Source organism: Mirounga angustirostris, unplaced genomic scaffold (genome assembly GCF_029215605.1).
Source record: "Mirounga angustirostris isolate CCGP_5_RB_7025 unplaced genomic scaffold, mMirAng1.0.hap1 SCAF_17, whole genome shotgun sequence".
NCBI classification, from domain to species: Eukaryota; Metazoa; Chordata; class Mammalia; order Carnivora; family Phocidae; genus Mirounga; species Mirounga angustirostris.
This window is the reverse complement of record NW_026991725.1, coordinates 54,517,762-54,539,065: the sequence shown is the minus strand read 5'-3', so window position 1 is coordinate 54,539,065 and position 21,304 is coordinate 54,517,762. Positions and strand designations below refer to the sequence as shown.

The 21,304-nt window shown below is 47.1% G+C and overlaps 1 protein-coding gene across 25 annotated transcripts in view; it reads left to right on the top strand.

Moving 5' to 3' along the window:
- The window catches only part of PIGL (phosphatidylinositol glycan anchor biosynthesis class L), a 130,988-nt gene that overhangs the window by 49,705 nt on the left and 59,979 nt on the right, over positions 1 to 21,304 (top strand). For 23 of the 25 annotated variants that reach the window (XR_010408537.1, XR_010408538.1, XR_010408540.1 and 20 more), the window contains one exon: positions 15,490 to 15,580. The exons of the other annotated variants lie outside the window; for them this stretch is intronic. Coding sequence is in view for 18 of the 23 variants with exons in the window: in XM_064582698.1 (XP_064438768.1) it covers positions 15,490 to 15,580 (91 nt within the window). In the remaining 5 variants the exon portion in view is untranslated. The remainder of the gene's footprint in view (positions 1 to 15,489; positions 15,581 to 21,304) is intronic. 25 annotated transcript variants of the gene reach the window in all.

Sequence of the window (21,304 nt, the reverse complement as noted above, 5' to 3'; positions counted from 1 at the left end):
GAGCTGGGAGCCCAATGTGGGACTCAATCCCAGGATCCTGGGACCATGACCTGAGCCGAAGGCAGACACTTAACCATCTGAGCCACCCAGGCGCCCAAAAGGAACATTTTTTGAAGGCCTGAATTTTCCCTTTGTCCTGGCACAAGACGGAGCCGTTGGAAACTCGTGGGGGCAGGGGTGTCAGAGCCATGATGAGGGCTCCTCCGTGAGTTGGGAACCAGTGTTCTCACCAGAAAAACAGTGTCAGGTGTCAGGTCTGAAAGTAAGGACAAGGCCAGAAATAGGAAATCAGGAGCGAGGCCAGAAGTGAGGAGGTTGGAACATAGTGTAAGAAATTGGTCAGAACAAGCAGTTCAGATGTGGGGCCAAGAAATGAGGAAGGCGAAGAGTTCTCTTGCAGGCCTCAGCTGGAAAACCCGGCTGCAGGACAGCTGTTCATGTTCTAAACGCATGTTTAGAAGCTAAATTTTGACACGTTTCACACGCCAATTCTGCCAGTGTTTAGGACCTCTCTGTAAGACATAAGATTAGACTTGCTGGCATCAAAGGACTAGATTTATGCATATATAATAAAGAGATCTTTTGCCCAAGAGACCAATGAGACCCACTTAGGGTGGTCTCAGGCTCAGCATCCTTTTTTTTTTTTTAAAGATTTTATTTATTTGGGCGCCTGGGTGGCTCAGTTGGTTAAGCGACTGCCTTCGGCTCGGGTCATGATCCTGGAGTCCCGGGATCGAGTCCCACATCGGGCTCCCTGCTCAGCGGGGAGTCTGCTTCTCCCTCTGACCCTCCCCCCTCTCAGGTGTGCTCTCTCTCTCATTCTCTCTCTCTCAAATAAATAAATAAAATCTTTTTAAAAAAAGGGTTCTGCAGCAATGTTTTCCAGCTGAGGTCTACAAATCCCTGGGAGTCTGTGGCTAAATTCTCAGGGGTCCTGAGCAGCAAACCCTGGTTTTTAAACAACCAACTGAGCCACCCAGGCGCCCGCTCAGCATCCTTTAACACATTCATATAGATCCCCTAACCTTTAAATTTTCAGTTACATTTCTGTTTTATTTTACTACACTTCCCAATAGAGGATTTTCTGTACATTTTATAAACTTATTCCTCGTCTGCGTAAGTTCAGTCCCATTCCAACTTTCTCCCCTCCAGATTGTTATGTCAGACAGATATGTCTACCACAGGTGGAGACTTCAATAGCACAAGCCAATGGGTCAGTCATCAGATTATAGTAGCCGGAGGATAGGGTGAATGCAGGCTTGAACCAGACTAGTGTCTATTTCCAAGGAGACCCAATCTAGTGGGTAAGACACTGCAGCAAGAGTTTCTAGCTAACAGGGATGCTCAAAGTCAGGCAGGTAGCCTTGGGGTGATTCTGAGTCGAACTTCTTTTTTTTTTTTTTTTTTTTAAGATTTTATTTATTTTTGACAGAGAGAGAGAGCACAAGCAGGGGGAACAGCAGAGAGAGAGGGAGAAGCAGACTCCCTGCTGGAGCAGGGAGCCCGATGCGGGCCTCGATCCCAGGACCCTGAGATCATGACCTGAGCCGAAGGCAGATGCTTAACCGTCTAAGCCACCCAGGCGCCCCGTGAGTCAACCTTCTTATTTGGAGCTAGACCACAGCCTGCATCTAGGACAGGAGGCTGGGGCAAGTCGCTAGGCTTTCACATGTGCTCTCACCAGACCCTCATGGGGTCCTGACCAAGAGGGCTGGCTCTGCTCTCAGTAGAGAAACATTCAGGCAAATCAAGGCAGAGCCCAGCACATGGACATCATTGAGGGAAAGACTGGTGCTTGATGTGCACACAGATGCTTAAGATTCACCTTGGAAAACAAGTCCAAAATATGCCTTGACATCGGTAATTCTAGTTCCTACTTTCTCCTGGAATTGGCCCTACCGAATGGTGCCCACCTGAGTCCATATTAATGCCGCACGTGAGAGGGACCAAGGGTCCTTTGAGGCTGGGGAGGGAGAGGTTGGTACAGATAGATTAACCATGATCGCCTAGAGAACATGGGCTGGTTTTCAATCCCCAATACTTGGGAGCAGAGTTTGTTAACCTTTGAGTGATGTATGGGTCTTTTTTTTTTTTCCTCCTAATTTTCTGTTCATGTTTACCTTATGTACAGTATTGGGTCCTCTTTTTTTTTTTTAAGATTTATTTATTTATTTATTTGAGAGAGAGAGAGAGAGAGAGCACACAAGGGGGAGGGGCAGAGGGAGAAGGAGAGAGAAACCCAAGCAGACTGTGCCAAGTGCGGGACTGGACACGGGGCTCAATCCCATGACCCCAAGATCACAACTCAAGCTGAAACCAAGAGTCAGATGCCTAATCAACTGAATCACCCAGGTGCCTCTTGAGTCCTCTTTAAAAGAAAAAAAGCTTTGAGAATTCTCACACGTGTAAACACATGTGCTAAAATCACATGAACACATCTGCTTTGTTGTCAATGAAATAAGCACAAAAATTGTTTAGATTGTTATCTAAGCAAAAATACATTTTTGTAAGAACTCATGGACCCCTGAGAATTTAGCCACAGACTCCCAGGGATTTGTAGACCTCAGCTGGAAAACATTGCTGCAGAACCCTGGTTATTTTGAACTCACTTTGCAAGCTAAATTTTGACATGTCATAGATGCTAATTCTAGGAGCATTCCACCTTGCCCAAGAAAAGTCTGAGTATTTTTTAATTGCTCTGAAAGCATATCAACTGCTTTTATATTTCAGAGACTGGGTACCAGCGGTTATTAAAAATGAATGCCATCCATCCCTGAGAATGTGTATATTGCTATCTACAAAGCCAAATAGAACATTCATAATAAGACTATCTCCAGGCCAGCATAGCAAGTGTGTCCTTATATATACTTCCAAGTTACTACAGCAAATAGAATCAACCCAAATGGGAATAATCTTGAAGTGATTTGGATTCTTTCTTGCATGCTTTCCTTATAAATCCTCAGCCTAGTAGCTGTGTATATTTCCTACTGCAATATTTAATGTTTAGTTCTTTGCCCAGCGGCTAAGAAATACTAACTTTCAAAGGATTTGGATGCTGATATTGGCGAATTTTTATAAGATTGGCCAAAGGAGAAGGGAGAGGAAAAAGGGGATCCATAACAGAATTTTCAGTGGCAAGAGGGAGATAAAGCCTAGGTCAAGTTCAGAAGAAACAGCTGGTGTTCAGGTACACCAATGGTGATGCCCATTGTTACACCTTCTGTGTGATAAGAAGTGAGCAAACCACAGGTGAACTAGAGCCCTGAAAACCTTTAGACACTCATTCTCAGAAATGCTGATAATGATCAGAAGGAGGAAGGAACAGGTGTCCACAGAGCACCGATAAGATGGGGTCGACCAGTGGGCCAAGACTGTACTGTAGTGGTGGACTGCCCTGATCTGGACACCACTTCTTTTCTAGGAGAATTTTCCCTTGAGAAGCCATCTGACCAATAGCCAATAGGGTCTTCCTGGGAAATGTCACATACCTCAAATTCTCCTCAGCCTTGCCTGCCCACAGTCCCCTGAAAAGCCTCCCTTGTTCTGGGTGTGAGGGGAACTGCAAAGGGTCCCTTGGCTTGGATTCCTCTGAGCCCCCAATCACCAGGCTCTCAGAGAGTGCAGGAAAGAGATAGAATCCATATTGTTATTCTTTACAACTCTAGAAAAGCCCAAGTTTAGGAAGGAGTTGGCAGAGTAGAATGCTGAATTAGAGAAGATAATTGGCCTGGGTTTTGTTTCACCTGACAGTTGAAACTATTATGGAAAATATCTATTTCTATGTAGCCTAAATACCCTTACCTAGACAGCTTGAAAACAGAACCATTTTACCTCCCAAACATACTGAGTCAGTGTTAGTTTCAAAAAAGGCCCTAGACTGACTTTTTTTTTAAGATTTATTTATTTTATAGAGAGAGAGCACGAGCAGGAGAGGGAGAGGGAATCTCAAGCAGACTGCACTGAGCGTGGAGCCCAACTCAGGGTTCGATCTTACGACCCTGGGATCACAAGCCAAAACCAAGATCAGACACTTAACTGACTGCACCACCCAGGTGCCCCTAGACTAACTCTTTCTAAGGCTAACAGGACTGTTCACACGGCTACCCAAGTCCCTAATTCTTCCATTCTCTGGTTAATGGATCAGTAATACCATTTGGGAGGAAGGTATTCTTCCTCAAACTACCACTCTTACTAAGAGCAATCTTAGGGAATCCAGAGTGCTCATTTAGTTGTTCAAAGGGTCAATGCAAATTGCAGCTTCTGCAGATATCCTGATGTTTACCCTTAGCAGGAAGCTGAGCAAGTTGCCCACGTTGGTCCTGGGACTCAGCCCCATTATGGGCCCACCAACGTTGAATAGTACATAATGCCTACCTTGGAAACTATGTGTGAGGAGCAAGATCTTTCACTCAAGACTTAACCATTCTTAGAAGAGATATTATTACTCTATCTTAAACAATGGAACGATGAGATTTTGTAAAAATTATAAATCACTGATGAGGGCGCCTGGGTGGCTCAGTTGGTTAAGCAACTGCCTTTGGCTCAGGTCATGATCCTGGAGTCCCGGGATCGAGTCCCGCATCGGGCTCCCTGCTCGGCGGGGAGTCTGCTTCTCCCTCTGATCCTCCCCCTCTCATGCTGTCTGTCTCCCATTCTCTCTGAGATAAATAAATAAAAAAAATCTTTAAAAAAAAAAATCACTGATGATACTGAAGCTCTTAGAGAACCATTATGAAGATAACGATTATTATTAGTACTGTTGAATTAGAGTAGGAATCCACATCAGTGCCATCAGAATCCACTGATGAAGCTTCAAGCCTTATGTCAGAGGTCACCTCCTAGGCTGTCCGGTGGGCCTTAGGACACCCCGCAGGTCAGTCACGGCTGTGGAGTCCTTACTTCAGAGACCCTCCATGGTTCAGTTGCTCTTGGTCAGCCATTTAACTCACTACAGGCTGTAGCAGAGTATGCTCCTCAAAACTGCTAAAATTCTCACAGAGAAGGGAAAAACACCCTTTACGTGCCTCATCATGAGCCTGGATGGCCACCAGGACATTGCTCGTGAAAACTGCTTTTAGAAACTGTCCTGTGCTCAGTCACCAGCGCCTAGCCTTGTCCTCGGCGTGCTGGTGGTGCTTGGTACATGTTTATGAACTATCCAGAGCAAATCAGACAGGCAACCCCCGGCTGCTCCTTCTCCATCTCCTCTGCTGGCTCCTCTCCTTGCTAGCACCTTCTTTGTGGATCTTCTTCAGAGTGCTCTCATCTGCTGGCACCACCGGCCTCCCCAAAGAAGTCACCATGGTGGGTGCCTTCCTCCCTCCACCCTCTAGTCATGTAGCCCCCAACTCTGCCTCTCATCTCCTATTTCTCTCCATCTTTTTATTCCCACCATCTTAGTTCAGGCCCTTGTCATCTCCTTTTTGGACTTCTGTAGTGACTTTTCCCTCATTTAGCCTGACCCAGAGTACGCCTTCTTAAAACATAGTTCGAATCTCCCAAAAACTTTTAAAGGCCCCTGCTGTGTTCACCAAGAGTCTGATTACTTTAGCAGAGTATTCAACACCCACTGTGGCCTGGCTTTGCTCTCATCTGTGTTCTGTGATCTAATCACGCAGAGCGGTCTTCTCTTGACTGACCACTTCGTGACGTCTCCTACCCCAATGCTCATCTCATTCCACAGCACTGCATTATCTTCCAGTCAAGAATCAGCTCAGGGGCTCCTGGCTGGCTCAGTCAGAAGAGCACGAGACTCTTAGCCTTGGGGTTGTGGGTTCGAGCCCCGCATTGGGTACAGAGTTTACTAAAAATAAATAAACTTAAAAAAAAATCAGCTGAATCACAAATACTTATTGAACACTTACTGCGTGCCAAACTCTGTTCTAAGTGTTTTCAAATATCTCATTTAACCCTCACAGCCACCGGATGAGGTGACAACTGCCTAACCCAGTTAAAACCAATAACTTTTGCTCCCTGTTTGATCGATCCCTCTTCTGCAGCCATAAACTGCCCCGTTCTCTTACTCATACCTCCTTTTGTCCTTTCTCTGTCATTTTGCCCCTCTACCAGCCCTGGTGATTTCTTTGCCTCCAACTTCAAACATCCTCGAGATCGTAAAACACCCTTCTCCAGACTGCCTTTCTCCTAGGCTTCCTTTCTCTCACTCACTGTCTTATCACTCTCAAACTTCATGAAAGAAGTTTCTGGTCCTACTTTCCCACCACCCTCTGTCCTCTGCCCTTGTAGTTTAGCGTCTGCCCCCCACACACACACACACTTCACTAGCGCTGCTTTCAGAAACCCACTAATGATTTCTCAAGGGGTAAAATCCAATGGCCTTTTCTTCAGACTCATCTTGCTCGAGTTCTTGGCAGCTCTGGTCCAGTTAGCTGCTCTGCTCCCTCACTAAATCTCTCTCCTAACTTCTCTTTTACTGAACTGTCTTCATCTTACACACCCTGTCCTTCCCACCCCATCCCTACCCAAGAGTTTTTTTTGTTTGTTTGTTTGTTTAAGATTTTTATTTATTTATTTGAGAGAGAGAATGAGATAGAGAGCATGAGAGGGGGGAGGGTCAGAGAGAGAGGCAGACTCCCTGCTGAGCAGGGAGCCCGACGTGGGACTCGATCCCGGGACTCCAGGATCATGACCTGAGCCGAAGGCAGTCGCCCAACCAACTGAGCCACCCAGGCGCCCCTACCCAAGAGTTTTTTAAGCAAGGGCTGTTGCAAAACCCAGGATAGTTTCTCCCTGGTCACAACTTCTTTATGAGAATTTTCTTTTTTAATGTGCTCTCTGAATTTCGTTGATCTTAAAACAAGCCAAACAAGTAAGCATCCCTTGGGTGAGTTTTATAACCGAGCACCACCAATCTCAAAGCCCATTCGGGCACTTTGGATGGTTACACCAGGTGATCGCTAAATGAAATGACAGCATTTGACTGTAATGCAGTGTTTCTAAAACTGGAGTACCTCATGGTTTGAAACCGGAGTCATCTTTGATGTGACTTTCTTCTTTGTTCGTACCATCTAATTAGCTGCTAAATCTGGCAAAGTCTTATTCGGTAAAAGCCGTTGGCTCTTTGCTCTTTTTCATTCCCATGACCACTTCCTTTGGACTGGACTGAGATTGTAGTCACCTAGCCATCCTCCGCTCCCCCAAGTTATTCCTCAGTGTTTCCTGGTGAATTTCCTAACGCATACCAGATCTGGCCACTTGCTACCGAAACTTCTCCGTAACTTCTCCCTATACGCCAGTCTTCCGTAAGGTGACAGGGACCCTAGGATTCCCCCTGCTAAACGAAACTTCCTATTCTCAAATCTGAGCCCTGCATTTATCCTGCACACCTCAGCTCACACGTTTTTTCTCTGTCTGGGATTTGGCTCCATCCCAGGACCCTGAGATCGTGACCTGAGCTGAAACCAAGAATCAGCCACTCAACAACCGAGCCAACCAGATGCCCCTTCATGAAACTATTTTTGATCCTTACCATAGAACCTTTTATTTTCCCTCTCTGAGCCCCCACAGCAATTTGTTTGCTTTTTTTTTTTTAATTAACATATAATGTATTATTTGTTTCAGGGATACTGTTTGACTTTTCTTATAGTGCTTTTTACGTCTTGGATTTCATTATTTGAATGCTTATCTGATCTGCCCACTTGCCTCCTTCTGTCATCCTTTATGTACCGTGCCTGAAGGCTCAGTGGAACCTAAATGATAATGTACCATTTCTGCCTTCAAAGTTTTCCCAGGGCTCCCCAGTTGCCCTCTTTGGGATTCCAGTGGGTCCTTATTACAAGCAAGGGCCTGGGTGGCCCAGAGGGATCCAAGGCCCTGCCCTCTGGCTTTTTCTGTCTTGTCTTGTTTCCTGGCCTATGACAGTGTTCGAGAAGCTGGCCAAAATCACAGATGAACCCTTTCTCTGAGGTGACTCTAATTTTGATTCTTTTAAAAACAGCAATGAGGCAGAAATTTCCTCTTTCCTACTTCCTCTTTCTTCTCTATTCAAAATAATACCACACAGCCTTCTGCTTAGGAGAGTCCTCTGCCTTCATATATCCAAGAATACTTACAAACCCAATTCCCACCACCACTCTCTTCTTTGGCAGGGGTTGGGGAAGAGGAAAGGAGGGGTTTGGATACTGGTATTTGCCTCTTAAACCACTTCTTTGGGGGCTGGAAGGGGCAAGCCGAACTCTGTGACCCCTCTGAAGTGAGTTCAGTGAGCAGGTTCTTCTCTGGCTTTCCGTAGCCACATTAGACAACAAATGGGCAATTTCTCGACAGACATGTCTCACAAGAGCTTTACAAGATTTGCTTACTTTATTTGTGGCGGTAATATGAGGGGCATGTGAGCCCAGGGGTAGTGTAACCACTTTCAGTACAATACCTAACAGTCATGATCTGGGAATCCCTTTTGTGTCCTCTGAGAAAGGAAAACTGCATGTGATGGGTTGGTCTGGGGCTTTAAGCCTTTTGTGGACTAAGGTCTTTGGGGACATTTGGTCTTTGTCAGGGCTCCAACTGCTTAAGGATGGGGGCCCTTGTCAGCTCACACTTAATAAAAATGGACTGATTTTTTTTTTTTTTACCCCTTTTTTCAGTCTCTTTTTCTCAGACTTTTCCTGTCTCCTTGGTCTCATTTCCCCCTGTGTTTGTTTTCCTCTGTTTATCTTAGGCTAGTCATTGGTGATCCTGAGACACCCCAGAAGCTGCCTGGCCCAGCTTTTAGAATGTCACCCCTCCGGGGCGCCTGGGTCGCTCAGTTGGTTAAGCGACTGCCTTGGGCTCAGGTCATGATCCTGGAGTTCCAGGATCGAGTCCCGCATCAGGCTCCCTGCTCAGCGGAGAGTCTGCTTCTCCCTCTGACCCTCCTCCCTCTCATGCTCTCTGTCTCTCATCCTCTGTCTCTCAAATAAATAAATAAATAAAATCTTAAAAAAAAAAAGAATGTCACCCCTCCAACCTCCCTTCAGCATAGTTGCAATTCCTTTGCACTCCCGCGGCCTCTTCTTGCCTCCCAGCAGCCCCCCTCCAGCTTGGCCTCAGGACAGGAGACCTCCCAGAACAGCCCATTGGGGGCGATATTTGCAGCCCGAGGCCTCCTGGGACAGCACGGGCCCCAGGTAATCTTCCAGGCTCTTCCTGGGCCTCAGCGCGAGCCATTGAACTTGAATGACCTTTGCTCAGTTTGCATGACAAAGGAAGTAATTGAGTTTAGAAATGTGCCGGAGGTGGCGGGGGTGGGGGGGGGGAGGGGCGGGCTGATCCTTCCAGCTCCCGGCCCCATACCAGCCGCAAGACCAAATAAGGGTGTGTGAAGCACCTCCATCTGTGTTCAAGTTCAGAGTGCAGTGTGCAAAAGTGGGGCTCGGTTTTCAGAGAGATAAGCTATTACCCAACCCTGGTGGAGTTCCAGCAGCAGGGACTCTGGGTAGCAAGGCTGGGTCTTGCGGGGGAGGGAAGACCTGGGCCCTCGGGTTTTCCCAGCCTGGAGCCAGGAGGGAAGGCTGAGGCTCTCCTTGCCAGAGCCTTCTGACTGCAGGAACTGACAGCCCACAGATTCTCAGAGCCTTTCCATGACTCTCTTGACATGGCTGTAAGGAGTGCCAGCCAGGGTGAGTCATTAGAATGTGTAGGAAAGGTCAGAGTTTGAGGCTATTCGGCCAGGAGGAAAACAAACATTATTTTTCTGAACCCGCATAGGCTGAGAGGCCCGGCTTGTTTACTGAACACTGAGGTCTAGGGCAGGGCTAAGTTTGTGGCATTTTCCAGCGGTCATAACGCTGTGTTTGCTAAACACACTCCAAGGAAGGGGTTGTGAGGCCGAAAGATTGGCAAAAGACTGGCTTTCTCTGTTGCGTGTGATAGCATCCCAAACACAGATCTCGTTCTCCTCCGGGGCCTTCTGAGCCCCACAGAGGCTCTTCATCTCCATGGGGTGCTTCATGTGCTCCAGCAATCCTTGACAGATGGCCGTGCCCTGAGCAAGCTACCCAGGCCGGCTTCCTGCCCTCCTGCCCTGCCCTGCCCTTGCCTTCCCCCTGCAAATCCCTTGTCATCCCACAGCAGCCCAAACCTCACCCCCACTAGGCTCAGCCCTAAAGTACTGGAGAGTTAGCGCCTATGGAGATAAATACTTCTGCCTTTTTCCTCCTGGACGGACAGTGCTAAGATGCTTTTCATACAACTTTTCAGACAGCCCTGCGGGAACCCACGGCCAAGGTCCATACGTAAGGCCATCCTTGTGTTGGCTGTCCCACTGTCGCTGCCTCCCTCCGTCTGTCACTCACTCCTACTCCCGGGAATCACACAATCCCCAGTCAAGTCCCTGCTTAGGCCTTCGTCCTAGGCTCTGCTTCCTGGGGACCTAGGCTGGATATCTGGAGACCCGAACACTTTCAGAGCCCTTTATATAGAGTTCCTCACCGATACGTTGTATTTTCAAAACTCAGTTCCTCTAAATACATTTCTTTTCCTCTTTCATAGGAGTCTCATTCTTTCAGACTGAGAAGTCAGGAGCAAAATTAAAGTTTAATAACTTGAGGGTTGGTTTTTGGTTTTTTTTTTCTGTTTCGCATTAACATTCCTTACCTTGGGTGTATCTACGCTTTCTCTGCTTTTGCTTTGAACCTGCCCCAAAACTCTGTGTTATCTTTAGCATTTTTCATGAGCCACACTTCAGGAAGTTGGAGAAACTGCTCCCTGGTGGCAGAACCACAGAACTGCAGACTCTTTCCCCCATAATTGCAGTGAAAGTGATCTTTTAGGCTTCTTCAATTATTTCCTTGGAAGAATATCTAGAAAGATAAGGTCAAAGGGCATAGGTAATCACGTGTGGCCAAACTGCCTTCTCACTGAGATGCAGCAACTGAAACTCTTGCCAACAGGGTTGAACAGGATAGAACAGCGTCCCGGTACAGGACTGACCGGGAATGTCACAGAATACAGGAACTGCTGTCCTGCACCCAGAGGTCCTGCTTTCATTTCACATTTCTTGGATTCTTTCTTTTTTTTGGTTTTCTTAAAGATTTTATTTATTTATTTGACAGAGAGAGAGAGAGACAGCAAGAGAGGGAACACAAGCAGGGGGAGTGGGAGAGGGAGAAGCAGGTTTCCCAACGAGCAGGGAGCCCAACGGGTCTCCATCCCAGGACTCTGAGATCACGACCTGAGCCGAAGGCAAAAGCTTAACGACTGAGCCACCCAGGTGCCCCTCTTGGATTCTTTCTGAAAAATCAGAAGAATATATGTTGGCAGCTTACATGTCTGGCTTTCAAAGTGCCTGTTTTCTTCCAACAATCAGACCTTTTTCATGTTTTATGCAGTCCTCAGACTTCTCTATGAACAACCCTGAAAGTTCCATCTTTATTCCCAGATCCTCATTGCTGGCTTCTTAGTGGGGGAAGCACCACCTGACTGGTGTGAGATGTAGATGGAAAGAGTGGTCCCTAAATTAGAAAGTCTAGGGACCAAAATGCGACTTGAGGGCCAGTTCGGTTCCTCAGCTTTACCACTTCTGAGCTGAGAGGGCTTGACAGACTGCAGTTCTCCCGAAGGGGGAGAGAGGCATCCCAACGAAGGGCAATCCTGGTTTTCCTCCTCATCCGTTCCTCAGAGTTGTCATCTCGGCTGTCCTCGGGCGAACCCTGGCCAGAAACTTGGTGTCAGTTCACCATATCCCTCTGTTTCTGCCAGAGTTACTCAGCTTCACGTCTCAGCAAACTTCCCCAAGCGCGCCAGCCTCTGAGAGATTTCCAGACTCATTAAGTTCTCAGGAGAAACCCCAAAGGATTTTGCTAATAATTAAAGGAAGTTCCTGGGAGTTCTAAGCACCATAACTTTATTACCATTCCTGGTGGAGCTGGACAGGTCTGGATTTGGGGGAAGGAAGAAGCAGCAAAGAAGCTGCTATTTAGAATAGCTGTGTTTTGGGCACCTGGGTGGCTCCATCAGTTAAATATCTGCCTTCCGCTCAGGTCATGAGTCCTGCATCAGGCAAGAGCCTGCTTCTCCTTCTGCCGGCTGCTCTCTAGCTCTCTCTCTGACAAATAAGTAAGTAGAATCTTTGGAAGAAAAAAAAAAATAGAATACCTGTGTTTTGCCAAGCAATCTGTCACAGGTTCACATTTGCGACAGTTAGGAAGAGCAATCCCCAGCGTAAAGATTGACTCTTGTTTGAGGCTTGACTTCTGTTTTCATATTGGCCTTGAATTACATAACCGGATTTTCAAGGTGAAAGTCTTGATGATAGATGTATTCTGTGACATTCCCGGTCAGCCAGTCCCCTGAGCACTTATATATCTGCATGTGGAACTCGATGGTTCTCTCCTGACCCACTCCTTCCAACCGTAAAAGGAAGTAAATGAACCCAACTTTTAGGGGGTTCACAGGGATAAGAAAGTAGGTATAAAAGCACCTGAGATTTTTAGGAAGAATGGAGTTCTTGCTATGAGTTATAGTTATGAGTCTTTCCTTTCTGCCTATAAAATGCACAGATCTCTCCCTCTCCTTTTTAAAAACCCTCCGCTGGGGCTCCTGGCTGACTCAGTCAGTGGAGCATGAGACTCTTGATTTCAGGGTCATGAGTTCAAGTGCCATGTTGGCTGTAAAGATTACTTAAAAACAAAACAAAACACTCCCTTAACACTGGACTTCTTGTGAGTTAACCACGTACTCTTCATAGCAGGTTCTTTTTTTTTTTTTTTAAAGATTTTTTATTTATGTACTTGACAGAGACACAGCGAGAGAGGGAACACAAGCAGGGGGAGTGGGAGAGGGAGAAGCAGGTTTCCCGCGGAGCAGGGAGCCCGATGCGGGGCTCGATCCCAGGACCCTGGGATCATGACCTGAGCTGAAGGCAGACGCTTAACGACTGAGCCACCCAGGCGCCCCCATAGCAGGTTCTTAAGAGAGAGAAATCTATTCATGTTCACTTCACCTTTGACTCAGAAATTACATTTCTATAATTTTATCCGAAGGGAATATTGGGTATGTATAGGGGCACCTGCCTGGCTCAGTCGGTAGAGCCTGAGACTCTTAATCCCACAATAATAACGGACGGGACAAAGAAAAATGGAGCAAAGGTCGTTCACCAACTGTCTCTTCAAGGAAGGGTCTAACGGCTGACTTACTTCTGTTTACATTCTGCCAGCGTGTTTATCTAAGGGAATTGTTCATCTATCAGAGAAGAAAGGAACTGCGAATGTTATTAGTTGGACTCGAGACTTGAGTTGATGAGGGTTGAATTTTGGGCAAAGAACAACTCGGATAGTTGGTCTGAAAGAGTCATTTTTCCATCTGTTTGAAGGTTCCCAGGGTCCAATTGTATATGTCCCTGTCTGGAGGGGAGGTGATCCTACCGGGATGCCTTGCTCCTATACACAATTCATACATTTTTTGGTGCCTAATCTGTTTTGTAAAGTTGCTATCTTCCAAACCTCTCACTCGTGTGTTCCAACCCCCAAGGCTGGTATCGCCGCCTTTGGCTCAGCCAAACAGAGGCTACTTCTGTCAACCAGTTCCTTGCCCATGGCCGAAGCTCATTTACTTATTGTTTATTTAAATAAATTGTTCTTTGATTTGGATTGTACCCAGTCCCACATGAGAAATAGAAGAGCGAGACACAGGTCTCTTCTCATATTTTGACATTAGGTCAGGGAGACACACAAAGCAATAGAAAATAATAGAAATGCTGTATCTAATCAGATGCTAAGAGGGGTGGTCCAGGCCACAGTTGATAGAAAAGTTCAGTACGGGGGCGCCTGGGTGGCTCAGATGGTTAGGCGTCTGCCTTCGGCTCAGGTCATGATCCCAGGGTTCTGGGATCGAGTCCCACATCAGGCTCCCTGCTAGGCGGGGAGCCTGCTTCTCCCTCTGCCTCTGCCTCTCTCTCTCTCTCTCTCTGACTTTCATGAATAAATAAATAAAACATTTAAAAAAAAAAGAAAAGAAAAGTTCAGTACGATTCCTAAATGTAAGGAAGGTTGATAGTAAAGAATTTGGCTTTGCCCAAAGAGAGATCTGGCTTTTGCCCTTGGCTTCTGCGAAGTAATCTGTGTCAAACCTAAGAGCAGTATCTTTGGGGTTTTCGGGCCAGGGCTTTGGGCCATACAGGGTCAGCCCACCTGGAGGCTGAGGTCAACCACATGGACAGTCAATCAATCATGCCTAAGCAATGGAGCCTCAATAAAAACTCTGCACACCAAAGCTGCAGTGAGATTCCCCAGTTGGTTGGCAGTACTCCCTGCATGTTGTCACACATCACTGCTGGCAGAATAACACGTCCTGACTCCCCAGGGAGAGGACAATAGACCGTTCACATTCAGAACCCTCTCAGACTCTGCCCTATGCTTCTCTTCCTTTGGCTGATTTAATCTGTATCCTTTCCCTGTAAAAAACTATAACTGTAGGGACGCCTGGGTGTCTCAGTTGGTTAAGCATCTGCCTTTGGCTCAGGTCATGATCCCAAGGTCCTGGGATCAAGCCCTGTGTCGAGCCCCCTGCTCAGCGGGAGCCTGCTTCTCCCTCTGCCCCTCACCCTGCTCGTGCTCTCTCTCTCTCTCTCTCTCTCATTCTCTGTCAAATAAATAAATAAAATCTTTTAAAAAGAGAGAGAGAGAGAGGTGGGTATCTATTTTTAAGACTATGAATAGGGGCGCCTGGCTGGCTCAGTCAGTGGAGCGTGCAACTCTTGATCTCGGGGTCATGGGTTTGAGCCCCACTTTGGGGGTCAGAGATTACATTTTAAAAATTCAATAAATAAATAAACAAATAAAAAGACTATCAATAATATCCTCAAATTGAGGTCAAATTGAGGCTTTGGCCGCATATTAGGTGCTGCCATAGATCAATGCACAAAGAAGAGACGTAAGAGGTCTAGATAGGTCTAAGGCGTGGCCAAGTGGAGACACAGATAAGGTGCAGATCTCTGCTCCTGAGACCAGCCCCACTGTGCTGCAGCCCCGTTGGAGGGAGGATGTTGCTGGCTCCCTAGGCCTAGAACATCTTGACTCTGCAGTCAGAAAGCCCGGGTTCAAATCCACCTCCAATAGCCTTGCAAGCAGGCTACCTAACATCGTCTGTAGAGGCTCCTTCACCAAATGTTCATGAGGTTAAATGAAGCAACACAGCTTTGTACTTTTTATTAAATCGCTATTGCTATTATTCTTGTAAAGATACATATCATCCTGCGGTGTGTCCACATTTGTCCCTAACCCATACGTCTCCCCAGCTTCAGATCAAAGCCTTGTCTCTTTGGTGTCGGTCTCCTCCCCTCAGGAGCGAGCACAAAGCCCCAAAAGTGTGTTGTGTGGAGGTGTGCACTGGTTTCTAGTTGTGTCACGGTTCTAAGTCTTACCTCTTTAACTGAAATCTGGACCTTAAGGGTGCCCCCCACCCCATACAATTCCTATCATGGGTCTGACACACACCTACCAGAGCTTAGGGAGAAGTTCACACCTGATTAGAAAAGGTGTTTCTTCCTTCCAGGGACTTCCCAGATGACCCAGATGTGCAGTGGGACACAGAGCGTGTGGCTAGCATCCTTCTCCAGCACATAGATGCGAATGGCATCAACCTGGTAAGCAGACACCCTCCCTGAATGCAAAGCTGGGGATCCTGGTCACACCTTTACCTGTGGCTGCCCTCCCCTAGACTCTCTTTTAAACCTACAGAGGGGGGTGCCTGGGTGGCTCAGTCGGTTAAGCGTCTGCCTTCAGCTCAGGTCATGATCCCAGAGTCCTGGGATCAAGTCCCACGTTGGGCTCCCTACTAGGCAGGGAGCCTGCTTCTCCCTCTCCTTCTGCCCCTCCACCCAACTCATGCTCTCTGTCACTCACTCACTCTCAAATAAATAAATAAAATCTTTTAAAAAATAAAAATAAAAAAGGGACACCTGGGTGGTTCAACCGGTTAAGCATCCACCTTTGGCTCAGGTCATGATCCCAGGGTCCTGGGTTTGAGTCCCACATTGGGCTCCTTGCTCAATGGGGAGCCTGCTTCTCCCCCTCCCTCTGCTGCTTCCCTTGCTTGTGTGCACTCTCTCTCTCCCTCTCTGATAGATAGATACATACATAGGTAGATAGAGAGAGAGAGAGAGAGAGAGAGAGAGATAGAAGATAGATAAAATTTAAAAATAAACCCACAGAGGACCAAACACACCTTTTGTGAGACTGTGTAACCAAACTGTCAGGCTCAGGTGGAGGCAGGGTTTTTTTCCCAAACTGTCCTCTTTAACCATCCCCAACCCCAGCCTCTGTCCTGCCATCTAAAAACTCAGGGCCCCAGGAGCCCGAACTATACTCCTATTTATACAGAACTTCACCTTTTACCAAGCATTTTCATATTTAGGGGACCATTTCAAATTTAAGAGGCAGATGTTACTATAATTTTCATTTGACATTGAGGAAACTCGGGTTTCCAGAAGCTGAGAAGCTTGCCCGAGGTCAGCAAGGGGTGAAGCTAGGATTTTAAGCCTCAATTTCTCACTCCAGAAAACACAAGGATATATTCACATGCACTGCTGGGAGAACATTTTAGTCACAGATAGAGCAATGGCGGAGATTCATATTTACTTGCAGAGGTGAGCCAGGGTGGGAGCCCCCATCTCAGCTCTACTGGGACCCTCTGGACCGGGCCTTGCCAGTGGTCAATATTAAGGCAGCTGAGAAGGCTTACTGTCCACCTCTAAAATGATAATAATACTCCTTCATGGGTTAATGCCTAAAATTCTACCACTTAAAGCCCTAAGCTTTTGGTTTATGTTTTGATGAATTCTGCTGGCACAGAAACAGTGCTAAATTCACTGAGTGAAATGATTTATTAGACCTTTTTTTTTAAAGATTTTATTTTTTTTTTTTTTAAGTAATCTCTACAGCCAATGTGGAGCTTGAAATTACATCTCTGAGATCAAGAGTCACATGCTTACCGACTGAGCCAGCCCGGTTGCCCCTATTAGACCTTTCCTAACAGCAGATTTTCGGTGACATATTGGTCAGACTGTTCCTGGATTTTTTCTTTTTTTTTTTTTGGCGTATTTCATGTAGCTGTTTCCTTCCTTCCTTCCTTCCTTTCTTTTCTTTTCTTTTTTTGGTGTTCACATATTTTTATTTATTTATTTATTTTTAAAGATTTTATTTATTTCACAGAGAGAGACAGCGGGAGAGGGAACACAAGCAGAGAGAGTGGGAGAGGGAGAGGGAGAACCAGGCTCCCTGCTGAGCGGGGAGCCAGATGAGGGGGCTCAAGCCCCCAGGACCTTGGGATCGTGACCTGAGCCGAAGGCAGAAACACAACTGAAACTTAGCCCACACAGGCCAAAAGGGACACCTAAGGGTCTCCCTCGGATTCACATAAAGGTGGAGATGCAGGTGGGCCCCGCTCCTGGTGGGGCTGTTCTCCATCTTGCTCTGGGCTCTGGCTTCATTCTTTTTCCTGACTGGAAAAAATGGCCACCAACAGCTTGCAGCCTCATACCTCCTGGCTTTACCTTCCAAGAGGATCTGAGTGTGAAAGCCAGAGGGAAGGGTCCATGGGCTTTGGAGTCAAAGGCCCAGCCCTGCTGACTGGGTTTGCCTGCTTCTCTTGTCCATCCCACCCCAGCCCACACAGGCAGAACTCATCAGGGCTCCACAGCCCAGATGGGGAGACAGCTGGTCTCGGGGGCTGGGCTGAAATAACACAGTAATGTCCATGAAGTGTGCTGTCACACCCCTGGGGACCCCGTTTTCCCGTAGGAGTAGCTTCCCCAGGACCGGCCCTCAGATACTCTCTCTCCTCCCCTACTTCAGTGCATACAACTGCTGGTTATCCCAGTCACTTCACTTGTGAGATAAACTCCTGTCTTTCTGAACTTGGCCCCTTTCAGTCTGGCCCTTAAGTACGGCACACTGGTGAACAGGATTGGTCCTTGCCAAGGGGCCAGGTTTCAATATTTTAGACCATGTTACAGCTGACCACAGCTCTGAGCATCCAGAGAGGGGTCTCAGGGCACAGACAGCTCTGCGTGCCATTCTTGCTCTCAGAAGAGTCTCCCAAGTTTCTGCCTCAGAAAAGCGATTTGTGATCCAAGCCCCATCTCAAGACCTCCTTCTCCAAGAAGCCTTCTGTGATTTCTTCAGCCCTCTTTGGGAATCCTACAGAATTTGGTGTGTATCCCAAGAGTTGCTGCTTATTCTTTGAAGTACAGACCATGTCTTATGAACTAGACTGGAGGGTCCATGAAGGCAAGGACTGCCATGACATTTTTATATCCCCAAGAATGAGAACAGGCCCCAGACCATGCTTGTCCCCAGACTGCCCAGACGGTTAGCTGCCACCTGGCTGCCTGGAGCTCTTTCCTCTTGTCTGAGGCGCTCACGTTCATTCCAATTAGTGAGGGCCCTTTATCATCAGGATGATCCTGAATTGATTTAATTTCCCATACACAAGGAAACCATTTTATTTTTTTTTTTTTAATTTTTTTAAAAGATTTTATTTATTTATTTGAGAGAGAGAGAGCACATGAGGGGGGGGAGGGTCAGAGGGAGAAGCAGACTCCCCGCCGAGCAGGGGGCCCGACGCGGGACTCGATCCCGGGACTCCAGGATCATGACCTGAGCCGAAGGCAGTCGCTTAACTAACTGAGCCACCCAGGCGCCCAAGGAAACCATTTTAAAACAGCTCTTTAACTCACCTTGCTCTTAATAAGGAAACTCTCAAGCTATCACGGTGCAGTGAGGAATAATTTCCCCAGCCTGCACTTAATGCAACAGTCGGAGTATAAGGGCCACACCAACACCATTGCCAATATGGACGTAAGTGGCCATAATCATGCTCGGCCCCCACGATGCAGTGAAATGCCCTTTTGCATAATCCCACAGGCTCTGCCGGGTCAGGGGCGAGGGCTGAGTAGTAGGCAGGGAAGAAGTCACCCGGTGGCAGGATCTGAGGGCCCAGGTGCCCCCTCCAGACCGGAAGTATTGGCTGCGCAATGAGAGAAGACCAATAGGGAAGCAGAGACGGAAGGGAGGAGCACCAAGCTAAGACATGGGGAGAGAGATTCTCACCTGGGCTGTGCTGGGATGATACCAAAAGCTCTCCTCTGCCCCAGCTGAAATCTGGCTCTGTAGTCGTTAGCACCGTGCGATGGAAGGAAACAGAATGCTCTCTGGTCCCAGCCCCTCCATGTTTGCTGAGTTGCCAGGACATGGCTTTGAAAAGCATTATGATGCTGCCCTCTACAGAAAGCAGCCTAGGGGTTTGGTTGTGCCTTTCGGTGGCAAGCAGTCTGGGTCCAGGGCCTGACCCCTATCTCGACTTTTCATTCAGCAAATATTTATTGAGCACCTGCTATGTGATATTCACTACTTGCTGTGAACTGGTGATATAGCCCTGAACCAAACACAGAGTCCTTGCTCCCTTAGGGCACCATGACATTAGGGCCCCCATCATTGTTTGCTGTGGGGGACGGTCCTGTGCCTTGTACGATGCTTAGCAGCATCCAGGGCATCTCCCCACTGACAGCCCCCCTCTCTACCCAGTGGCAACACCCCTCAGTCATCCCAACAAATCTATCTCCAGACATGGCCAGATGTCCCTGGGGCAACATTGCCTCCAGTTGAGAACCACCATCTTAGAAAAACCAGAGCAGCCCCACCCATTACCTCCTGGGGTCTGGGTAAGATTTCATTTGAACAAGGATTTCCACGACTTTGGGGCATGGCGGAGCGGGGGGCGGGGGGGAGGTGGCGGGAGTTCTGTAAAGAGCTACAGGGGTCACTGTTGTCACGTACAAATCTGCAAAAGTCCGGGGAGCTGGATACAATTCCGCTCAGCCCTCCTTGCGACGGAAAGAAAGAGGGAGCCTCTAGGAAGATGCAGGATGAGGAAGAAATGGAGACCTAGGAGAATTTCAAAAGCAATTGAACAAAACTCCACCGGGCCCCAAATCCCCCCTAACCTAGGAAATGCTCTCCAGCACACCCGGGGTAATGATTAGCCCTGCTGTCACGCTCTCCTAATGAGAGCAGGCTTGGAGTTGAGATGCACTAGCCCTTCCTGTTGTAGGTACACATTCATAAGCATTTCCCCATGGCGTTCTTGTGTCTTCACCTCAACCCGGTGAGGAAAGCAGAGCAGGTATTACTTTGCTGATCTCGCAAATGAGACGACCCACACATTGAACCTTGAAATAACTTCTAGCGGTCAAGTTCTGTGACTTGCCCAACGGCTGGGGTTAAGTAGGGTCTGAGATAAGAGTAGACTTGAGTCAACACTGTGTTGCATGGAACATTGGGATCAGAACAGGGTACTTGAGTGCACGGTTTTTACGTTTTGGTTTTGTTTTGTTTTGTTTTTTTAAGTAGGCTCCATGCCCAACGTGGGGCTTGAACTCACGACCCTGAAATTAAGTCACATGCTCTACCGACTGAGCCAGCCAGGAGCCCCATGGTTTACGTTTTTTGGTAGACTATATTCTTTTTTTTTTTTTTAAAGATTTTTATTTATTTATTTGACAGAGAGAGACATAGCGAGAGAGGGAACACAAGCAGGGGGAGTGGAAGAGGGAGGAGCAGGCTTCCCGCTGAGCAGGGAGCCCGACGCGGGGCTCGATCCCAGGACCCCGGGATCATGACCTGAGCCGAAGGCAGACGCTTAACGACTGAGCCACCCAGGCACCCCGGTAGACTGTATTCTTTAGAGCAGTTTTAGGTTCATAGCAAAGTTGAGCGGAAAGTACACAGAAACTCCCTGTCCCCCATAATTTTTTACAGTCGATAAACCAACACTGACACATCACCACCCCCGAGTCCATACTTTACATGAGGGTCCACTTTTGGTGCTGTTCATTCTATGGGCTTTGACAAATGTATAATGACGCATGTCCGTGATTTGCTTTTTTTAAGCCTTTAACTCTTTTTGTTTGTTTTGTTAATTTTCCATTAGGGAGAATTTCAAGCCTGCAACTGTAGAGAGAAGTTTAATGAACTTCCATATTCTTATCACTCGGCTCCTGTAATTATTAACTCACAGTCAATATTAGTTTCATTTAAACAGCTGTTCATCTCCCCCACCTCCTGTATTATTTCGAAGCAAATCTTTGGCATCATATTTCATATTTAAATATTCTAGCATGCATTTCTAGTTGACAACAAGTCCTTTATTAACATAACTATAATGCCATTGTCACACCAAAACATTCACAATTCCTTAATATCGGTGTTTTATATTTCCATTAGTCTCGTGTCATAAATATGTTTTTATTTTGTGCTTATTTTTAGGTGCTTATCCATTGACAGGACTTTAAATTTTCTTCTAATCTACA